At 39.8% G+C, this 18,437-nt stretch overlaps 3 protein-coding genes across 4 annotated transcripts; 1 reads left to right on the forward strand and 2 right to left on the reverse strand.

Annotated features, from left to right (window-relative positions):
- Positions 1-546: 546 nt before the first annotated feature.
- Positions 547-4,141, reverse strand: clic3 (chloride intracellular channel 3). Of its 2 annotated transcripts, none has more exons than XM_034896859.1 (7): positions 3,946-4,141; positions 3,738-3,800; positions 2,897-3,006; positions 1,954-2,079; positions 1,713-1,819; positions 1,421-1,596; positions 547-1,253 (listed from the first exon to the last, which is right to left on the reverse strand). In XM_034896859.1, exons 2-7 carry the CDS (start codon positions 3,771-3,773, stop codon positions 1,089-1,091), a joined length of 720 nt encoding a protein of 239 aa, XP_034752750.1. In that variant the 5' UTR covers positions 3,774-3,800; positions 3,946-4,141; the 3' UTR covers positions 547-1,088. The 2 variants fall into 2 exon arrangements, with proteins under 2 accessions (XP_034752750.1, XP_034752751.1); XM_034896860.1 differs by having other exon boundaries at positions 3,738-3,777; positions 3,946-3,991.
- A 3,071-nt stretch (positions 4,142-7,212) lies between these two features.
- On the forward strand, positions 7,213-11,513 carry LOC117959677 (fucosyltransferase 7 (alpha (1,3) fucosyltransferase)). Its single transcript, XM_034896953.1, has 2 exons — positions 7,213-7,351; positions 9,235-11,513. Exon 2 carries the CDS (start codon positions 9,250-9,252, stop codon positions 10,321-10,323), a length of 1,074 nt encoding a protein of 357 aa, XP_034752844.1. The 5' UTR covers positions 7,213-7,351; positions 9,235-9,249; the 3' UTR covers positions 10,324-11,513.
- Positions 11,514-12,920: 1,407 nt separating this feature from the next.
- Positions 12,921-16,416, reverse strand: pou5f3 (POU domain, class 5, transcription factor 3). The gene is made up of 5 exons (XM_034896858.1): positions 15,492-16,416; positions 15,214-15,325; positions 14,716-14,846; positions 14,231-14,395; positions 12,921-14,136 (listed from the first exon to the last, which is right to left on the reverse strand). Exons 1-5 carry the CDS (start codon positions 16,248-16,250, stop codon positions 13,876-13,878), a joined length of 1,428 nt encoding a protein of 475 aa, XP_034752749.1. The 5' UTR covers positions 16,251-16,416; the 3' UTR covers positions 12,921-13,875.
- Positions 16,417-18,437: the final 2,021 nt, after the last annotated feature.

Raw genomic sequence — 18,437 nt, forward strand, 5'->3', positions numbered from 1 at the left:
ACTTACTACTCTATCAACACATATTAAGTCATTCATTAACTTCCAGGCAACATACTGTATAACTGAACATATTTTTCTTGACATTGACATGTACATTGTTTTCACTTTAATGCCACATCATTGCAAACTCACTCAAAAATCTTACAACCCAAACTTTTTCACACATTCTTTAATGTTCAAAATAGTTTTCTTTTTCTTTGCCCTTTCTTAATTCAGTTGCATTACAAGTGAATCACTACTGAGATACACACACACACACACACACACACACACACACACACACACACACACACACACACACACACACACACACACACACAAAGTGGACGGACTCGCTTGGATAGCTCGGTTGGTAGAGTGGGCGCGCATATATACAGGTTTCCTCCTTGATGCAGCGGGCCAGGGTTTGGCTTCGACCTGAGGCTCTTTGCTGCATGTAACCCCCCGTCTCTCTCCCCTTTAATTTCTTCAGCTGTCCTGTTAATAAAGGCCTAAAAAATGCCCCAAAAATAACCTTTAAAAAAGTGGATGGACTCTTAAAAAATGTTTAGGGGTGTAGCTTTACAGTCTGCCTTATCTACAGCCAAGGCCGTTTGTTCTTTATGTTTACGCTAGAAATTTTCTGAAAATGTATGTACTTAAATTTGATTTAAAGATGATTTCTGATTTCATGTCAAAATGTCATTAATAAATTGCAATCAACATTATCTAAATCCTTAGACACAATACATGCATACACAATGAAACATAACATAAATGTCCTCTGGGATTTGCAGTGCTTTCTCAATCTTTACAGGGGCAGAATAAATCCAGAACAACCAGAGCATGCAACAGTACATACACAATTACAAATTTGTCAAAAATTAAGGAACGTGGAAGTAGCAGTTGGAAAATATATTAAAACCCAATTGATGAAAACAACACATTATACAAAGCTACTATTGAACATACCACTGTAAACAATTTTCATTATCCAGACTCTTATTTTGACACAAATAAAACATAAATCAATTAATCGTTTTCAGGAATTTTGTCACCTTTTCTTCTTTTTTTCCACTTACACTGCTCAAGCTCTCCACCTTGGTTTGTTATTTGTTCAGGTACTTTGCCACAGAGTGGTAGGCAATGAGGATCTCTGAGTCATTTGGGCAGGTGTAACGAAACTCATCTTGTTTGTAGGCATTATCCAGGTAACGTGTCAGACCTTTCAGCTCTTTAGGGATGGCAAAGTTGCGGTATTCTTTACACACCACCTAGGGGAATTGAGATTTTATTATAATCAAAAAAGACATGATAGTATAATTTCAATTTCATTTTAATAAGTCCAGGAACAGCTTACACTCTTAATACCTCTTCAATAAACTAAGTAGATCTTTGTCTCAATGATGAAAATATTGTTTTTATGCCAAATTCTGCTCACCTTGACAATGTTGAGTTTGGGAAGCAAGTTGCAGTCTGCCAAGGTGAAGGTGTCTCCATCCAAGTAGAGGCGTGAAGACTCAGTGGCATTTGGGTTCTTGTCCAGCTCGTGAGGGAGAGGCGTCTCAAGGTACATGTTGAGCTTCACCAGAGTTGACAGAAATTTCTTCTCCAGCACTGAAAGACAGAGAGGTGAAACAGGCTTTTGTTATCCTACAGGTCTCCATCATGTGGCTATCTACGTATATGTAAAATGTAAATTAATTTTTGAAATATCCAACTTTATTCTTTACTGTCATTTAATCCAGGATTGGGATTCTTTATATATCCTGAGAATTTTCGGAAGATGTCTTCTCCGGCAACGTTGGACTCTTTGTATCGACAGAACAATTTTGGATACCTGCCATTGATAGAAAAAAAAAAACAGTGATGGGTGTTTGTCAATGCGATGAGGAGTGAGATATTCAATATGTTTAAGTAAGTGGAAATACATGGCAGGAAAAACTATTCTACTATAGACCATAGTCTTCTCACTGTGGTGGGGCTAACTTTTCCTCCAGGAACTCCTCAATCTTGTTAGTGTCCGTTTTGACCTCATCATTGTAGATGAGAAAGGGAGGCTGAGAGCCCGGAGCCAGAGTCTTCAGCACATCGGGTGCCCTGCAACAGAACAGAAAACAACAAACAAGGTTGAGCTCCCCAAAGTTGGTCAAATCAGGATCAGAATCAGCTTTATTTGCCACGCACGAGGACAAATACAAGGACTTTTTCTTTGGAGCATCTTTGCTCACAATGTGTTTACACATACAAAACAACCAAAACAAAATATACACACTTATATGTACACAACATATACATACTCTAAACAGAAACTATATAGAGGCATGAGTGCAAATAATAAAAATGAAAAATGAGTAAGAAAGGAACAATAAGATCAATTGTATGGGCCTTACGGTTTGCTTTAACAGTTCTTCACATTTACTTTGGATACATTTCCTAACTTGTGTTTACGGTTTCAGGACAAGATGCTGTCTGTAGGACACCCTCACCTCCTCCTTTCCTCCTAAACTCTAAATCTCACAAAATAACAATACTTGTATATGTGTTTGTCTATTGTACCCTTTTCCCCCATGTGTGCTGCCATAGGTTCCAACCCTGTCTGAACTCTGGATGGATGAATGATATTTTGAAGTAAGTAAGGAGCATTGTCTCATGAGCTGTACAGTATGCATCATATCTACCTCTCATTGAAATGTAGTGTGTGAACGGCAAAACAAACTACGATAAAATGCAATTGCCATAAGTGTAAATTTAGAAAATATTCCAATGTGTGTTTTTGTATTGAGTACATCAGGAGTTGCTGCGTGTTGTTATGTCCATCCCGTTTTACTGTAAGTTGTATGTGTCGGACCTCTGGAAGTGTCAAAGACAAGACCACTAACTTTACAAAAAGAAGAAAAGACAAATGTGTTCTCACCTCTTCATGTCCACAGTGGTGAGGGTAAAGTTGACCCCTTTCATCCAAAGAATCATGAAGAGTCTCTGACAGAAAGGGCAGTTCCCCACACTCTCAGCGTCAACACTGGCCTGACAGACAAACAGACATTAAGTTGTAAACACAACAGTGACAGTAGAAGTGGACTTTTTTGTTTTTTTTTAATGGGACAATGCTAATTTAGTAACAGCACTGTACTGTATCTAGCCAGATCAGGAATACCTGCATATCTGTTGAGCCTGCTCTGCTCTGACAAACTAAATGCTGAGGAATTTCAAATGAAGATTTCAGGCTGCTTTAGATCCAGTTGTTAAAAAAACTAGAATTTAGATGCTATATCATACATTTTCCACTCCAGACTGATACAATTGAGTCCCAGGTGTGCATGGAGGCAAATGCCTTTTTAAAAGGGCAGGACACAGGTTAACAAACTGGACAGGCCTCTTTTCAGTTTCTACTCTTCACCACAAGTATCCACTCTAATGCTGTCCCTAAATAACAAGAGATAGATATAATGTGATTAAGCATTCTTTATCAGCATGTTTAAAATCCCAGACAGTATCAGCTGAAAAAGAAAAGAAAATCATGTAATTTAACTTCACCTGGAAGTTTTCCTATTTTTGAATCTGTTTTTGTCAACTTTTCTGAGATTTGTGGCTACAATAGAAGCAGTAGGCTGAGATTAAAATAGGAAACTAAGGATGTTGTTATATGTTAGTTCAAATAGCTACAAGGTTACTGAATGCTAGCTGTTAAAAACATACACTTACATACACATACATTCATTTCAAACACAAGACATCCCAATTATTGTCGGCCTTACCTTAACGAAGAGTTCAATCTTCGGGGCCTCAGCCATCTTTCTTTTGCTTTTTTGTCTTTTTCTCTGTGTCACAATACATTCAATGCAAAAGCAAGTCAAGTTTTTTAAATCTATGACTGTGAAATTTACTTTACCATTTTGCAATCGGATTCTTTCACTCAAACATACGTCACTGGTAGTAAGATATGTTACTGAAGACTATACTCACAGTCAGCACCGGGTGCAAGGACACTGATTTGTCTTCACTCCACCTATATTTTTTTTATTTCAGTATTTTACCTCTCCCTCCCTTCGTCCCTGTGTGCCTGGTTCTGTTTGTCTCTCAATTGTCACGCTTTGAAAGACTACACCCCTCTTGCCTTTCCAGTCAAACCAGCAAATCTGGATCTCTCCTTTTAGCCTTCCAGCATATTCTCTAACCGAAACCTGCCTCTCTCAGTCTGTAGCTGTCTCAGTCTGTCCACTTTGATCTTTACCCATGTCTGTCTGTTCCTGTTTTCTGTCTGTCACTTTGACTAAAATAAGTTACATTATTTGCATGCCAGAGAAATCACAAAATGATTAAGTGTTTACCTAAAAGACATAAGAATAAATAAAGAATTTGCACGGCACAGTTGACTGTGAATAATGATTTAAGGCTTTGTACAGCTAGAACAATGTATATTTAAAATGTTGATTTACAATGATTAAACAACACACCTATGTTTACTTCCTTCAAGTGCTTAATTTGTAAAACATGTGTGGACATAACAAATACATGTGATTGTTTAACATCTTATTGTAAGGGCATTAATATGCTGTTACAAAAGCATTCGCTCTTCTGATTTCCAGCTCTCAACAGGATTTTGGAACCTGGTTGAAGGGATTTGGTCGCCTTCGGCCTGCAGAGCATCAATGAGAAACTATTTTAGAAAAACTCTTTACGGACCTGGCTTTGTGCAGGAAGGGAGTGTCATGTTGAAACAGTAACTGTTATCTCAAATATCATAGTGTCATGAGTTTCCAACTAATTATTACACAGTAAATCAGCTTCAGAGCCAAACACACTTTTGGCCGTATTTCCTCATGTCAAAAGTTTAACAAGAAAAAAGATTCACCTTCATCTCACTGCAAAAAAACAACAACACCTGGCTTCATATCTGCCTCTTTGTCTCTCTCTCTCTGAGTTCTCAATAATGTTTTAGTATGTCTCCGGCTTGTTTCCTGCCGTCCTCTCAGTTTGATGTGTTTGTTTTGCCAAGATTTCACAGCCTACTTTCAGTTGTTCTTTAACATTTATGGCTGGCAGAAAATGCTCTCAGCTTGCAGGTATTCACCTAGGTTTGGCAAGAGGGGGTGGAAACAAAGCAAAGTTGTTGCAAGTTGCCATAAAGAGAAGCTAAGAGGAGCTAAGAGGGGTGAGATAAAGATCCCAAAAAGAAACAGATTGGTGGAGATGTGGCTTCAGCCTAACCAAAAAGTGTCCTTTCAGAAAACAAAAGAGAGGTAATCATGAGGGTGTGATTGACAGTCACATATGACTTTGTGCTGTGGAATCCACAAATTGGAGTCTTAGAGTGTACAAAGTCAATTAAAGTAATTGAATGTGCAGTATCGTTATGAAGAGATCTCACTGAGAGGTGTTCTCATTCTATCAACTCAATCCTCCATAGTAACACTGACAGAAACAAAACCAAAGCTACTGTTTTTTATTGTTGCTGTTGAATAAATGGGAAAGCACCCAAATGCAGACGAAGGCAACAGTTGAATAATTTAATTTCAAACCTGGTGTTGTATAAAAGCTTACAGACAGGAAAGTTCAGATATAGGAGGGCAGGAAGGCAGGTCAAGTTAAAAGGGCAAAGTCAGTTTAAGTTCTGGAAAAGAAAAGAAAGAAAAGAAAGAAAAGTTCACATTGTTCACGTTCAATGGTTCAGCAGGGAATTAATGGAATTAAGCTGGAGGATGTAATGAGAGGCTTGTGATGAAATTAAATGCAGATGTAGAAATGGGTGGAGCAATCAGGTGATGGGGAAAGTAGGGAAAGCCCATCATCTGGTGGATGGATGGGAAACAGCAATGAAGGGGGGATGGGGAATGTATAATAGGCCGAGCTTGTGTGAGTTTTAAGGAAGTGTAGCATTTAGAAAGAATAAAACATAACATTGAACTGCTGTGCCCAAGATGCTCAGCAAACACACAATGCAGATAGACATTGTATAAATAAACTGTAAAAATTAAATATTATGAAAGTCAAAATAGTAATTGTTAGTTTAAAAAATTTGTGAGCTAGCAAATGATGGTGCAATACATTAAACATAAATAAAAGCAATGTGGCTGGGTTAGCTCTGCTGGTAGAGCAGGCGCACATATGTAGCGGTTTACTCTTTGACGCAGCAGCCGCAGGTTAGACTCTGACCTGTGGCTCTTTGCTGTCGTGTCATTCCCCTTCTCTCTCGTATTTCATGTCGTTTCCTGTGGAACTAATGGCCAAAAAAATCATCTTTAAAAAAAATATAAGCATAACTGTAAACTTAACATAAATTTTAGCTGCAATTTAGGTTTTGGACACGGTTTCGATTGCAAATGCGGTGTAAGCAGTCATGCATAAGATGTGAAGCTCAGCTGCAGGACAGCAGTAAGCAAACAAGAAACCATCAGTGGATTGTTTTTAGTTAAGAGAAAAATATATATACAGTACATATTACAACTGTGTTAAAGATTAATAATGTATTTTCTTTTAAGATCATCAATAAAAGGGATGATTGTTATTGAATTTAAAAAAAAAGAGAACATCCACATACTAAGTTCCCTTAGTATAGAAACACACATGAGGAGTCATTTCTGATCTGAACTTGCAACTTCCTGTTGATGATACATCTACTTTTTCATTTCTTAACACTAACAGGGCTGGTGCCAGTAGGTCCTACTGTATTTATCAGCCCTGCCCAGAATATATATTGTCTGAATCCTACTTTTCATAGTGTTGACAGTTTTTTTTTTATGTCAGCACAACAGTTTTCTGCTGCTCAGTCCGCGTGGAAGTTTATTTGTGATTGGAGATCATCATGGAGATCATGTTTTAGTGCACTAAAGTCCATTTATGATAGAAACACATCAAATGATTAACCACACATGTACACAGTCATTGCAAAAAGAAACATAAGGCCATTTTCCCATTCACTGTACTTGCCAAAATGTGCTTATTAACCTGCACATCAATTCTTTTTCTCGTCATTCATTTGTATCAAAGACACACTTTTTTATAACCCACCATATGTCTAGCACAAAAAAAATATATATAAAACATAATTTTGTGATTTGTTGTGCAAATAACTACATTTTGGTCTTTTTTTTTTTTCTCTTCACAATATACTGTAGCTACACTGTTGACTCAATGGCATGTGCTCACCCTTCTGAAACCCCCATCTTCGTTCCGCTCAACACTTCCTCTTTTACCATTACTGCACGCATGCACCAATCACCTTCCTTTAATACATAGCCCAATGCAGATCTTAAACCACATTCAACAATTATACAGCCACAAGCTCATCAGTATATTCCTACCAGCTGTGACCAAAAATGGTATCAGTGGTGACTGAGGACGAAGAACAGACCACTCATCTCATCATCAGGTTAGTTTGAGGAAGCTTGGTGTTTTCTGACTACTGAAATGGGTTGTTTTTCACACATATTTTGTATTGCCATTATGGCAAGATATAAAGAATCATTATTGTCTCCCAAAGCTTCTAGTTTAGTCTTTTGTCTGCAAATAAATACATTCAGGGTTGAAAGAAAATGGATGTGCCCTTTGTGCATTCTAACACTCCATAGAAGCCATGGAGGAGAACAGTCACAGCCATAGCCAACATAAATCTTTGACCACATCCTGTTCACAGCTTGTCTCGAAGTCTCCACTATAGACGCTCACTTATAAATGAATGATTGTAATAAAATAAAATCATCATTGCCTCTGCTGACAAGTATTCTTATGCAAAGACTGTGTGTACATAGTTGTCTCTGTACACTGTGTTACAGAAACTACACTTTATCATCATACAATAAACCACTAAACTGTTCTTAGGAAGTAGGTAAAGATTTAAGTCTCAAAAGAAAGGGAATGAAATAAACTTTAACTGAGCACTTTGTTTTATGGTATTAGTTGATGGGTGCAAAAGATTTAAATTCTATTCTAGTTCTTGATGGTTTGAGCTGTTATCTTTTGCCCAGTGTGGTTCTGTGTAGTGAAGGCTGCAGCCTGGTCTTAACCCTTGTCTTGTATTCAAAGTGTGAGGCATGACTGCAGCAGGTTATATTTACTGCTCGAGAGCACACAAATCACTCATTAATTCAACCATAGCTTGCAATCTGATGGTAGATTTGTTCAGCTTTAAGGCTTGTTGTCCTGTTTTATTGTGCAGCGTAATGCATACCTGAATTTGTGGGCTAAAGCAATATTAGCCTATAAGCTTGCAGTATGCAACAACAGCACCAATATATTTTTTTAAGGTAGAGTTTAAAGAAAAACACCTTGCTAGTTCTGATGATTTTAGATAGAAAAGTCAATATCTGCAAACACTTTGGTCTCAGAACCTTTAGACAATTTAGGTCCATTTGGTCCATAAAGAAAAATGGAAGTTTACACACAAGTTTCTGCTGAGTCCGGGTTGAGTTGTTTATGCATGTAAGTGAAAGGTCATGCTCTCACCAACTGTCGTGTTACTGTCTGTAGGCTTCCAGTTGTAACCTTGAGTAGATTATGATTGTAAACTTGATGAAGCACAAAAAATAGGATGATGAAATGTCCCTAAATATGTTGGGCTACTTTTCCTGCATACATTAAGCCAAACTGTTTGTCCAAGGGTAACTCAAATTCTCCATTGTTTTTATATAACCAAAAGGTGAATACTATTTGTTATTATAGCAGATATGGATATCATTTATTTGAGAGCTTAAAGATGTCAATGTGATAAAAAAAAAAGTAAAAATAGATTAGGTTTGCATGGATTTTGGACAGAAATTTACCTTTATTTTTCTTTAAGAAGATGTGCTAAATTTTGAATTGCTCGTTGGTTTCCATTCAAAATTGTTGAAAATCATTAAGCAAATTTGGCAGACACTTTATGTGTCTGGTCAGTAAAGAGATGACAAGGAAATGAGGGGAGAGAGATGCGAAATGGCATGCACCAAAAATCCCCCGGTAAACTCGAAATGGCCACAGACTGATTTTAAGGATCTGTGCTGCATAACGTTGCAGCAAGGATTATGATATAATGTGGGAATGAATTGAAACTAATGGATGCATGGAACACTGAGAAAAAAACAACCACATTTCAAATAAACGGCAGCATAGTTTGCTTAGAGATTTTGATATCAACTCTTTGTGATGTAGAAGAAAAAGGCTTAAACCTGCAAAGATCCCCGATATGATAATTTGACCTATGTTCAAGACAAATGGTAAAGTCACAAAACCTCATAGCTCCTTTATAATCCTACTTTTTAATTCCTTTTGTGACAGGGGTGTGAAAACAATATGAAGATTGTACTCAGCTCAATGAAGAAGAGCCTCCTCCTCGCTTTTCTCTGTGTTTTACCGCTGTGGCTTCTTAATGGATGGCGCGAAGGATTCCAGAACCTGACTGCCATAAATCACTCAACCTCCCAGAACTGTAGCAGCAGTAGAAACATCACCATCTTGCTGTGGTACTGGCCCTTTGGCAGATCATTCAACCTCAGTGGTGACGTGTGCTGGGATTTCTACCGCATCCCTCACTGTAGACTGGTGGACCAGCACTCCTTGTTCCCCTCAGCTGATGTGGTGGTGTTCCACAACACAGAGTTAGCACTGGGCCACCAAAAGCTGCCCCTTGACCTTCCACGGCCGCAGGGCCAGAGATGGGCCTGGATGTCTTTGGAAGCATTTAAGTACAAGAGAATGTTGCGGCAGTATGCAAATATCTTCAACATGACCATAACCTACCGGAGGGATGCTGATATCACTGTACCTTATGGTGAGCTTGTACCAAAGGAGGCTGAAGGACCTCTTGTGGAAGAGGTCCCTCTGAATAAGAGCTTCCTGGTTTGTTGGGTGGTCAGCAACTACATGACACACCACAAAAGAAGCAAATTGTACAAAGAGCTCAAAGCCACAGTTCCGGTGAAGGTTTATGGTCGTTGGACAAACACACCCCTTCACTCCAGCGCTCTCTTACCTACAATTTCTCGCTGCTACTTCTATTTGGCTTTTGAGAACTCAGTCGCCAAAGATTACATCACAGAGAAGCTGTGGAGGAATGCTTACCAAGGCGGGGCTGTTCCTGTTGTCCTCGGAGCATCATTAGGCGACTACAAAGCTGTGGCTCCACCTCATTCGTTCATCCATGTTGATGAGTTTGCATCGCTCAAAGATCTAGGAAAGTATCTACAACAGCTTGCAGAAGACAAAAAACGCTACAGTGAATATTTTTCGTGGAAACATGAGTGGAGAGTAAAGCTGTACACAGACTGGAGGGAGAGACTGTGCAAGATCTGCTCACAGTACAACGGTTTACCACAGGAGAAAGTTTACTCCAACTTAGAAGCCTGGGTTAATGCTAATAACACATGAGCTTGCATAGTTATGATTAATGTATCACTTACCCCCTTTTTAACCAATTAGCATCATTGAGATTTAGGAAACCCTGGCCAAGGACACTGTGGAAAGTACAGTATATGCACACAACTAACATGCTTTAAATGTCCCATGGCATGGGTATCCTGCTCTGCCTTTGAGCAAATTAAAGCTCAGATGGGCATCTGGAGCTTTGGAGCTCTGGAATCTTTTGGAACCATATGACCTCATAAGGGGCAAGGTTACCTCCCCTTTTTCTGCTACACCTGCCTAGAGAATTTGGCCCACCCATGAGAGAGACATCATGGCTTTCAAACGAGCAAAACGGAAGTTGGTCTAGGCCACACCCCGAGCCTCCACAAATGGCACACTCTAAGGAAAGCTCATTGTGGGACTGGCTCTAGTGGCTGTATTTCTGCACCAAGGCGGAATTCTGGGAAAGAGACTATATAGTATTAGGGGGCCACTAAGGTCTATATAAAAGCATCCAAAGAGCACCATATCATGTGTTCTTTAACTACCATCAATTCATTTTAAGAACAATAACAAAGTCAATTGTAGCTCTACCACTGATATCCGTGGCAGCCCCAAACAAACACCCGATTGCTCTAGCATTAAAAGAATAGTGTGACATTTTTGGAAAACGCAAATTTTTTTTTTTACCATGCGTTAGCTAGATGAGAAGATTGATAATGTTACCCCTCTGTCTGCCCTATAAATACAAAGCCACGGCCATTAGCCAGCTAATTTATCCTAACGCACAGACTAACATGTGGAAACAGGTCTCCTGGCAGTCCAAACTCATGAAATATAACGTGTTAAATTGTGGTAACAATGACAGCCACAAGCTTTATGCTAAGCAAACCGGATGTAGCTTCACATTTCTCATACAGATTTAAGAATAGTATCAATCTTCTCAACTAGCTTTCCGCTAAAAAGCAAAGAAGTGTATTTTCAATAAAGTTGACAATTTCTTGTAAATTTAACTTAAGTGTATAGTCCAGTCCACTTTGAGGGCACTGACATAAACGTATACCGTGCAATAAGTCCCAGCCAACATGTACTGTACAGACACCCAACGCACAAACGTTACTGTAAACGACACAGACAGTCTGATGTAATTTTGTTGAAGTAGGCTCCATCCATTAGACTTCCGAGTGGTCTCTTCGGTTGACACAGTGGCCAAGGCCTTTTGAACAGAAACTTTTACATTTAGTCTAGTTAATCAACTGAAATTGAGGGTCACAAAACCATTAATAAAAAATAAAAAGGCCTATTTTAAATATCCGCTCTTCTACCAAAAAGAGAAATCTTGAAAACACCAAACTGCTGCAAATAGTTCAGTCAGTGTGTAATTGATATAAAAAAGCCATGTTTGTAATATCACATTTGCATGATTTCTTCATGTCTGTGGATGTGAAGATTCTTTAGGTTGTCCTTTCAAAGTTTGGTCTGGTTTCTTTCATGTTCATCTTCCGTTGCTAATAAAAATCAAGGGTTAAGACAAATCGTCAGAGTCTCATTGCAGGAAACAAACTACTTGTGATCAAATCAAAAGGTCAACTTCTTTAAACCGATGTATTTTCAGCCATTGTGAGCACTGTTAAGATGCCCCATTGAGACCAATTAAAGTATCCCCAAAATTTGGTTCGGACTCCTTCCATATTGTTTTAAATTTAGGGGTTCACTATAGGAGTTAGGCTTGTTTCAATCTGGAACTGGACAACAAAAGGGTGGGACAGAAGCACAAAGGTTACTGAAAAAAAAAAAAATTCAGCAGTTTGCATCGCTCAGCATAAATTTTACTTGATTCCTAGATGCAGATACATTTAATGTTGATGGTATTTCGATGGAAAACTTCAATGTAGCTAAAACTTCAATAAATTATTTAATCAAACAAAAATATTGGGAAAATGTGTCACATTAAAAACTATGGGTAAGCGTTTTTGCACATTTACACAGAAAATATTTCTAAAGTTATTCATATGATGGTAATATACATTATGTTACCATACCAACATGTTACCATTAATAGTGAAATTACTGGTTTAGATTTTGGCAATGTTTTATCGACAACCCATAAAAGCTACAATGCATCGTTTGTCACCCCCATGAGGAATTCTAACAGAAATGTTGGCATTTTTTACATAATACAAGCCTTCCGTGAATGCGTACAGATACCACCCTCCTCAACGCAGTTGCCAGTAGCCAATGAGTACAGAGGATTTATTTTTAAAAAAAAAACGCCTAAAGAATGACTCTTTAGAAGAGGTAGCCACATAGCCATACTGAGAAACAAGGTTGTGTGGAGCTGATGGTCTATTAGCTTTTTAACAACTCATTTGGCAAACTGACAATATAAAAAGTTAAAAAGCATTAAAGCTTTAAGTTAGGGTCATGTTAATAATTTTAAGTCATGTGAGGTATAGTCAAGGAGAGACTAAATAGTATTTAATGTCTACAAACTACATTCGAGTAAACTAACTTTTTTTTAAACCAAGACATTAGAAATACTCTAATGAGCTCCCAAACTTGACTAGTATCTGGTGTTACAAATTTCATAAAAAAAATGTTTTAAAATACAAATTTGACAGCATTGACTCAAAGACTTCTTACTACCATTCACCTGAGACATTGAGAAAATACTGACAGTGTGCAATTGGCAGAGTAGCAGCTTTTAAGTCATTATTCACAATTGTTAAGTCATTTGTCACATTCCCTCAAAGTATTACTTTTGAATCTCACCACCCCCCTCCCCCATTGACGCTATAAAATAGATAAAGACGTCAACGATAATCAACAACCATAGGGCCAAAATCTGGGTTTGGTATACAAACGGGACAAAAATAAAAACATAACATTAAACAATACAAAAGCAACTTTGTGCAAAGCAATCGAAAAATTAGAATTTGCATTTTCCACTTGAATGACGGACAGTTCAGGCAAATATCGCTGCTGCTATATTCAGAAGTGACCCCAAGTATTGCACAAACATTGACTAAACTGTCAAGATGAATTTCAAGCCCTCAGTTTCAAGCCCTCACATTGATATGCCTTTGACAATCCAGATCTTTTCTCTTCTGCACCACAGAAAACCTGCCCAGGACTTTGTATATGTGGAGGAATACCCTGGTTCTATAACCTTGCATCAACTGGACCTCTTCAGCACCAAATCTCACTTTTTCATTGATCTATACCTGCAATGATTAAAGCCTGTGGAATAACTTACTATGAAATATCTCAGAACACAAAAGAGAAAGGCACAATCAATTTAAAATGTATCATAAGTTTAAAGTAAGCAGTTGCAGGTCATGGTAAGACAATGGTTCCAATGGTAGTTATTCAAGTATTGCCATCACTACAGGAAAAAGAAACCACTGATCCACCGCTGTGGTCAGAAGATGAGCCTCCACACTTGGAATGTTTCTATCCCACAATTTGGCAACATGATCGGTCCATTTGATTACAGCATTTAGAGGCTCATCTTCAGCTTGGATAGAGAGGCTTGGGAAGGCAATCTGTGGTTCTGGCTTGACTACCTGAGCATGTTTATCCAGTCAGGTGACTAACCAGTCCGGGGTGCAGAGCTTGTTTCATGACATCGGCCCGATGAAGAGGGGACATGTAGAGCGTGGGAGGAGGGGCACCGTGGTAGCTCGAAGCAGGGTAACCCTGGTTGGGAATGGGGGAAGGGGCCATGTTCAGTGGGGAAGGACTCTGCTCGTAGTACTGGCCTTCGCACTCATCGTCTAGTGGCAAGGCCAGGCGCTTTCCTTTCTGTCTTCGGTTGCAGAACCAAACACGTACAACCTGCCAGGAACAGCACATGTCTTTTAAAACTTGGGACCAAATAGACAACCACCCCCACCCTCCAAAAAAGGCAAATTGCATCACTTTTACTTACATCTCTCTCCAGGCCCAGGTCATCTGAGATGTGTGTGATCTCCTGGGTGTTGGGCTTGGGACACTTGATGAAGTAAGACTCCAGAGCAGAGCGTACCGCTCCCTCCAAACTGGTCCTCCTCTTCCTTTTTCTGGTGTCAACAAATACTCGCTCAATTTTGTACATCTGAGGAACCAGAAACGTGTTACTAAGGGTTCAGGCAGTGTTGAATACAGCATTCTCTATGAAGATTCGCATTTACTAAAAAAAAAAAATTGGGATTGTGTGTGTGTGTTTGGGGGGGGTGTCAAGGTTCAAACAAGGTTTCTTATCAAACTGCTTAATTATGGCCACTAGGTGGCACATTACACATCACAGGAGTAGAGGGCCTTGATGAGGTTTACTCAGCAGGAAGTCAGGCTTGAAAAGACCAATGATCCCAAGAAGCTTGGTGATCATCTGTTGTCCTTTTAACTAACCGGCAGATGTCAGAGTAGCAGACTTACATCCTGGGGATTGTCCGAGGTCTCTGCCTCATTCAGCCATCTTTGAAGAAGGGGCTTCAGCTTGCACATGTTTTTGAAACTCAGCTGAAGAGCCTCAAAGCGACAGATGGTTGTCTGGCTGAACATCTTACCTACACACAAATTTCAAAGGGCACAATAAAATGTAAGCATCATTAACCCAAAGGCCAAAACTACAATGATTCAGGAATTTGTTTTCTTCTATACTGTTGGTCTGGATACACTTGACCAGATCCCCCTTTATCAGTGATGTAGGTCAAGGCCTAATGGAGTCCTGATCTACAAACTAGACAAAAATAAAAGAAATTCTAAAAATGTGTTCCAACTGGACTAGCCTACCATACAGTGTTTACAGACTACCTCTCAGATGAAGGGGGTCTTCATTGCATTGGACTTTTACTTTTCATTTGTATTTATTACATGGACTAGAACTGCTACTCTGAACTAGAAACAAAGCACAGATCAGTAAACCAAACTTACCATAAAGGTTACCCAGGGCAAGGCCAACATCAGCTTGAGTGAAACCCAAGGTAATTCGTTTGTGTTTCAGCTCCTTAGCGAACTGCTCCAATTCTTCAGTGGAAAGATTCTCCTGAGCAAGAAAATTTGGAATGTAAAACATTTGAGATGGAAATCTGGGACACATTAGGTAGCACTGAAGTCATTTCTAAGCGGTTCCCTACAAGTTGCATTGGGTCTCACAAAAGAGTACAGTGCTCATTTGGTTAAAAGTGGAGTCCAAATGTCAATGTTCTTACCTCCTCAGAGTCGCTGCAACCGCCGCTGGAGGACCCACTGCTACGCGTAGACGAGGCCGGGTTTTGAGTCTGGGGTCCGGCGGTAGCCTGGGTCGTGTTCACGTTGAAAAACGTGTTCCCTGGAAGCCCGTTGCTTGGAGGTGAAGGGGACATAGATGGTGAAGATGCAGAGGACGTTAAAGGATTTTGATTATTGCTGCCCGGTGGTGTCATGTGGGTGATCCCGGGCCAGAAGGAAGGATTCCAGGCCGGAGAGTAGAAGACTCCATGGGACATGGCGGCAGAGGCTGGCGGTGTTGGGTATTGCTGAATCTTTATCTCCGTTGAGTAGTCCTCACCGGTGTCCTTCTCCGTCTTTATGTCGGGCAGTTTCATTTGCTCCCGGGTCTCGGCTATAGGGGGACTCAGGTTTGTAGGCTGGGTAGCTGCTGTAGCTCCGGGTACCTGGTTGGTGTACTCGGGCGCAGAGAAGGGATACCAGTACTTGGGTTGTCCAAACTCTCCAGTCTGTAGCTCGGATCCTCTGTAGTCACTGGTGACCGGTGGAAAAGGGAAAAAGCTCTGCGCGGATGCTGGTGTGATGCCACTATAAGCATTTTTGTTGTAGAGGAGGCTCGGGTCTGGAAGGACGCCGTGAGGAAACTGGAATGACGCAGCGCTACCCAAAGTCTCATGACTCAAAACCTGGGTGCAAGGGTTGGTCCGGCTGAAGTCATATGGTCGGATTTGGCACTCCGGACTCTGGGATCTTTCAGACATCTTCCAAACCGGGCGAACCTAGACACAAGCACGCGTCTAAAATCTAAAGTTCTACAACAACTGATTCAGAACCTGCTCATCCGTGTCACGTTTACGCACACACCAAGGAGAGATGGCAAAGGAAGAAGTTCTTTAAATAATCAAGCACCTGTCCACGAAAAGTCCGTTAAGGGGAAAATTGGGCAAAAAGTAGGCCTCACAAGTTGTTTTGGTGCAATATAACCACCAATACGCCTACGGCCTAGTCCATTGAGTTCTGTCTTTAACACCACCGCCACTCACCTCCCCATCAAGCTCAAATGCTCCTATCTTGCGCTGGCTCTACAGGTTTTCCTAATCACAGCTGCGGGTGTTGGAGATCGCCCTGTATCTTCGCCCATTGGCTGTCCCAGACAATTGCGAACAGCTGATGGTGAATTTGTGAATGACCTTGATTCTTCACAAAGTAGTGGGCGTGTTTTCACATAAACTTTGAGACCATTTTCTGCAGACCTGCAATGTTGTTGTTTTTTGCTTTTTAAGAGAGTTTAAAACTCATCACGTGCAATGTAAAACCCTTACACTGGAACATATTAATAATTCAACAGTTTTAAGACACCTTAAAAAGCATATTTACATTGCTAAACAGACACGGGTCACTGCTCCTGTAAATACATGTAACACTATAATTTGCTCACCTCATTCATGAATTATAATGCTCGGTTTGTTTAAGTTATTCGCCTTTAAGGAGATGGCTTTGATATTAAAATTCCTGTCATTCAGACCTGAATTCATCTTAATCACTAAGATTTAAACTAAGCCTAAATTAAATAAATTGGCATTGTAATCTTGAATAACGGTTATAAAACAAATTAATTAAATAATGAATCGGGCCACATTGAATTTAAAACGAAAGATAAGGTCCAAGCTAATTTAGGCATTTAGGAGTGTTTTGACACCTTGAGCAACTCATTGACAGAAAAAAAAAAAAAACATGTATGGCAGACACTTGAAATGGCCTGTAAGTGTTGTGTTTAGAAAGCACTAAATGAAGGGTGACATTCTTTTTATTTTTCTCGTGAAACCTTGTTTGTGGTAAAGTGGGGATAATTAGGACATGATGGACCGCACGAGTCGTTATTTATCTATATTTTTACCAGCTGGATATTTGGGTTTGCCTTCCTTTGGTCTGTTAAATGGTCTATTGGAGACTTTTTAAGGCTATTTTACAGCAGATGTTTGCACTTTTTTCTTTAGTAAGTAAAACGAGATTTCTTTCTCAATATTCTGCTTTGTCAAGATTATTTTTTTTGCCATTTAGCCTATTCATATTATTATTTCATGTATATTGTATGTATGTATATTTTCCCTAGTATTTCATTTATATTTATATTATGTGCTTTGTGACGGATTTTGCTGCTGTAACACCGGAATTTCCCATTTTCTTGGGATCAATAAACATCTATCTATCTATCTATCTGCAGTTGTAACTAAACTTCTGTCATAATTTTATAAAACACTGGACACTGAGACAATTTGAGCTAGGCCTACTTTTAATTCAGAATGTCTTGCCAAACTGAAAATGGAAGAAAAGTGAGAACTGGCTCGTAAAACCAACAACACCATTCAGCTGAACTTCTCCTATTCACCCTTGATCGATGGTCGTTCAAAAGCCTGGATGGCTGCCGCACTGTACAGATGCGCTCCCCCAGCGCGATCCGTTGGCCGCAGATTGCGGCAGGAAGACACACTGCGGGAAGGGAGAGGGGTGCCATTGTACGACCTGGCCCCGGGGCACCCCGTTGATTTCAGATCCCGAGTTGCGATGGTCGACCATTAGCTTCTTTTCAGAATAGAACAATAAGTCTCAACCCTTTGATTCAGCCCCACACCCACCTCCACATCCCCCCCTCCCCCTCCCATCCTCTGAAACAAACACCAGGCTGAAGTTTCACCCTGGTGAACCCTCAGGGCCAATACCTTGGCATCCAGTCTGATATGGCCTAAGGGTCCAAAACTGGTCTGAGTGAGGACCAAGGTGGTGTCTGCAGGTGCAATAATCAAGCTGTGTTGGAACATCTCTTGTTCATGCATCCAGTTTGAGAGGAATGAGCATTGTGTTCATCTTGTTTTAAGCCCATAGCACAAAGTTGATTCTTTTTTGCCTTTTGGCCCCTTAAAATGAACTAAGACCTGACTGGTGAATCA

This window comes from Etheostoma cragini, chromosome 16 (genome assembly GCF_013103735.1).
Source record: "Etheostoma cragini isolate CJK2018 chromosome 16, CSU_Ecrag_1.0, whole genome shotgun sequence".
In the NCBI taxonomy this organism is placed as follows: Eukaryota; Metazoa; Chordata; class Actinopteri; order Perciformes; family Percidae; genus Etheostoma; species Etheostoma cragini.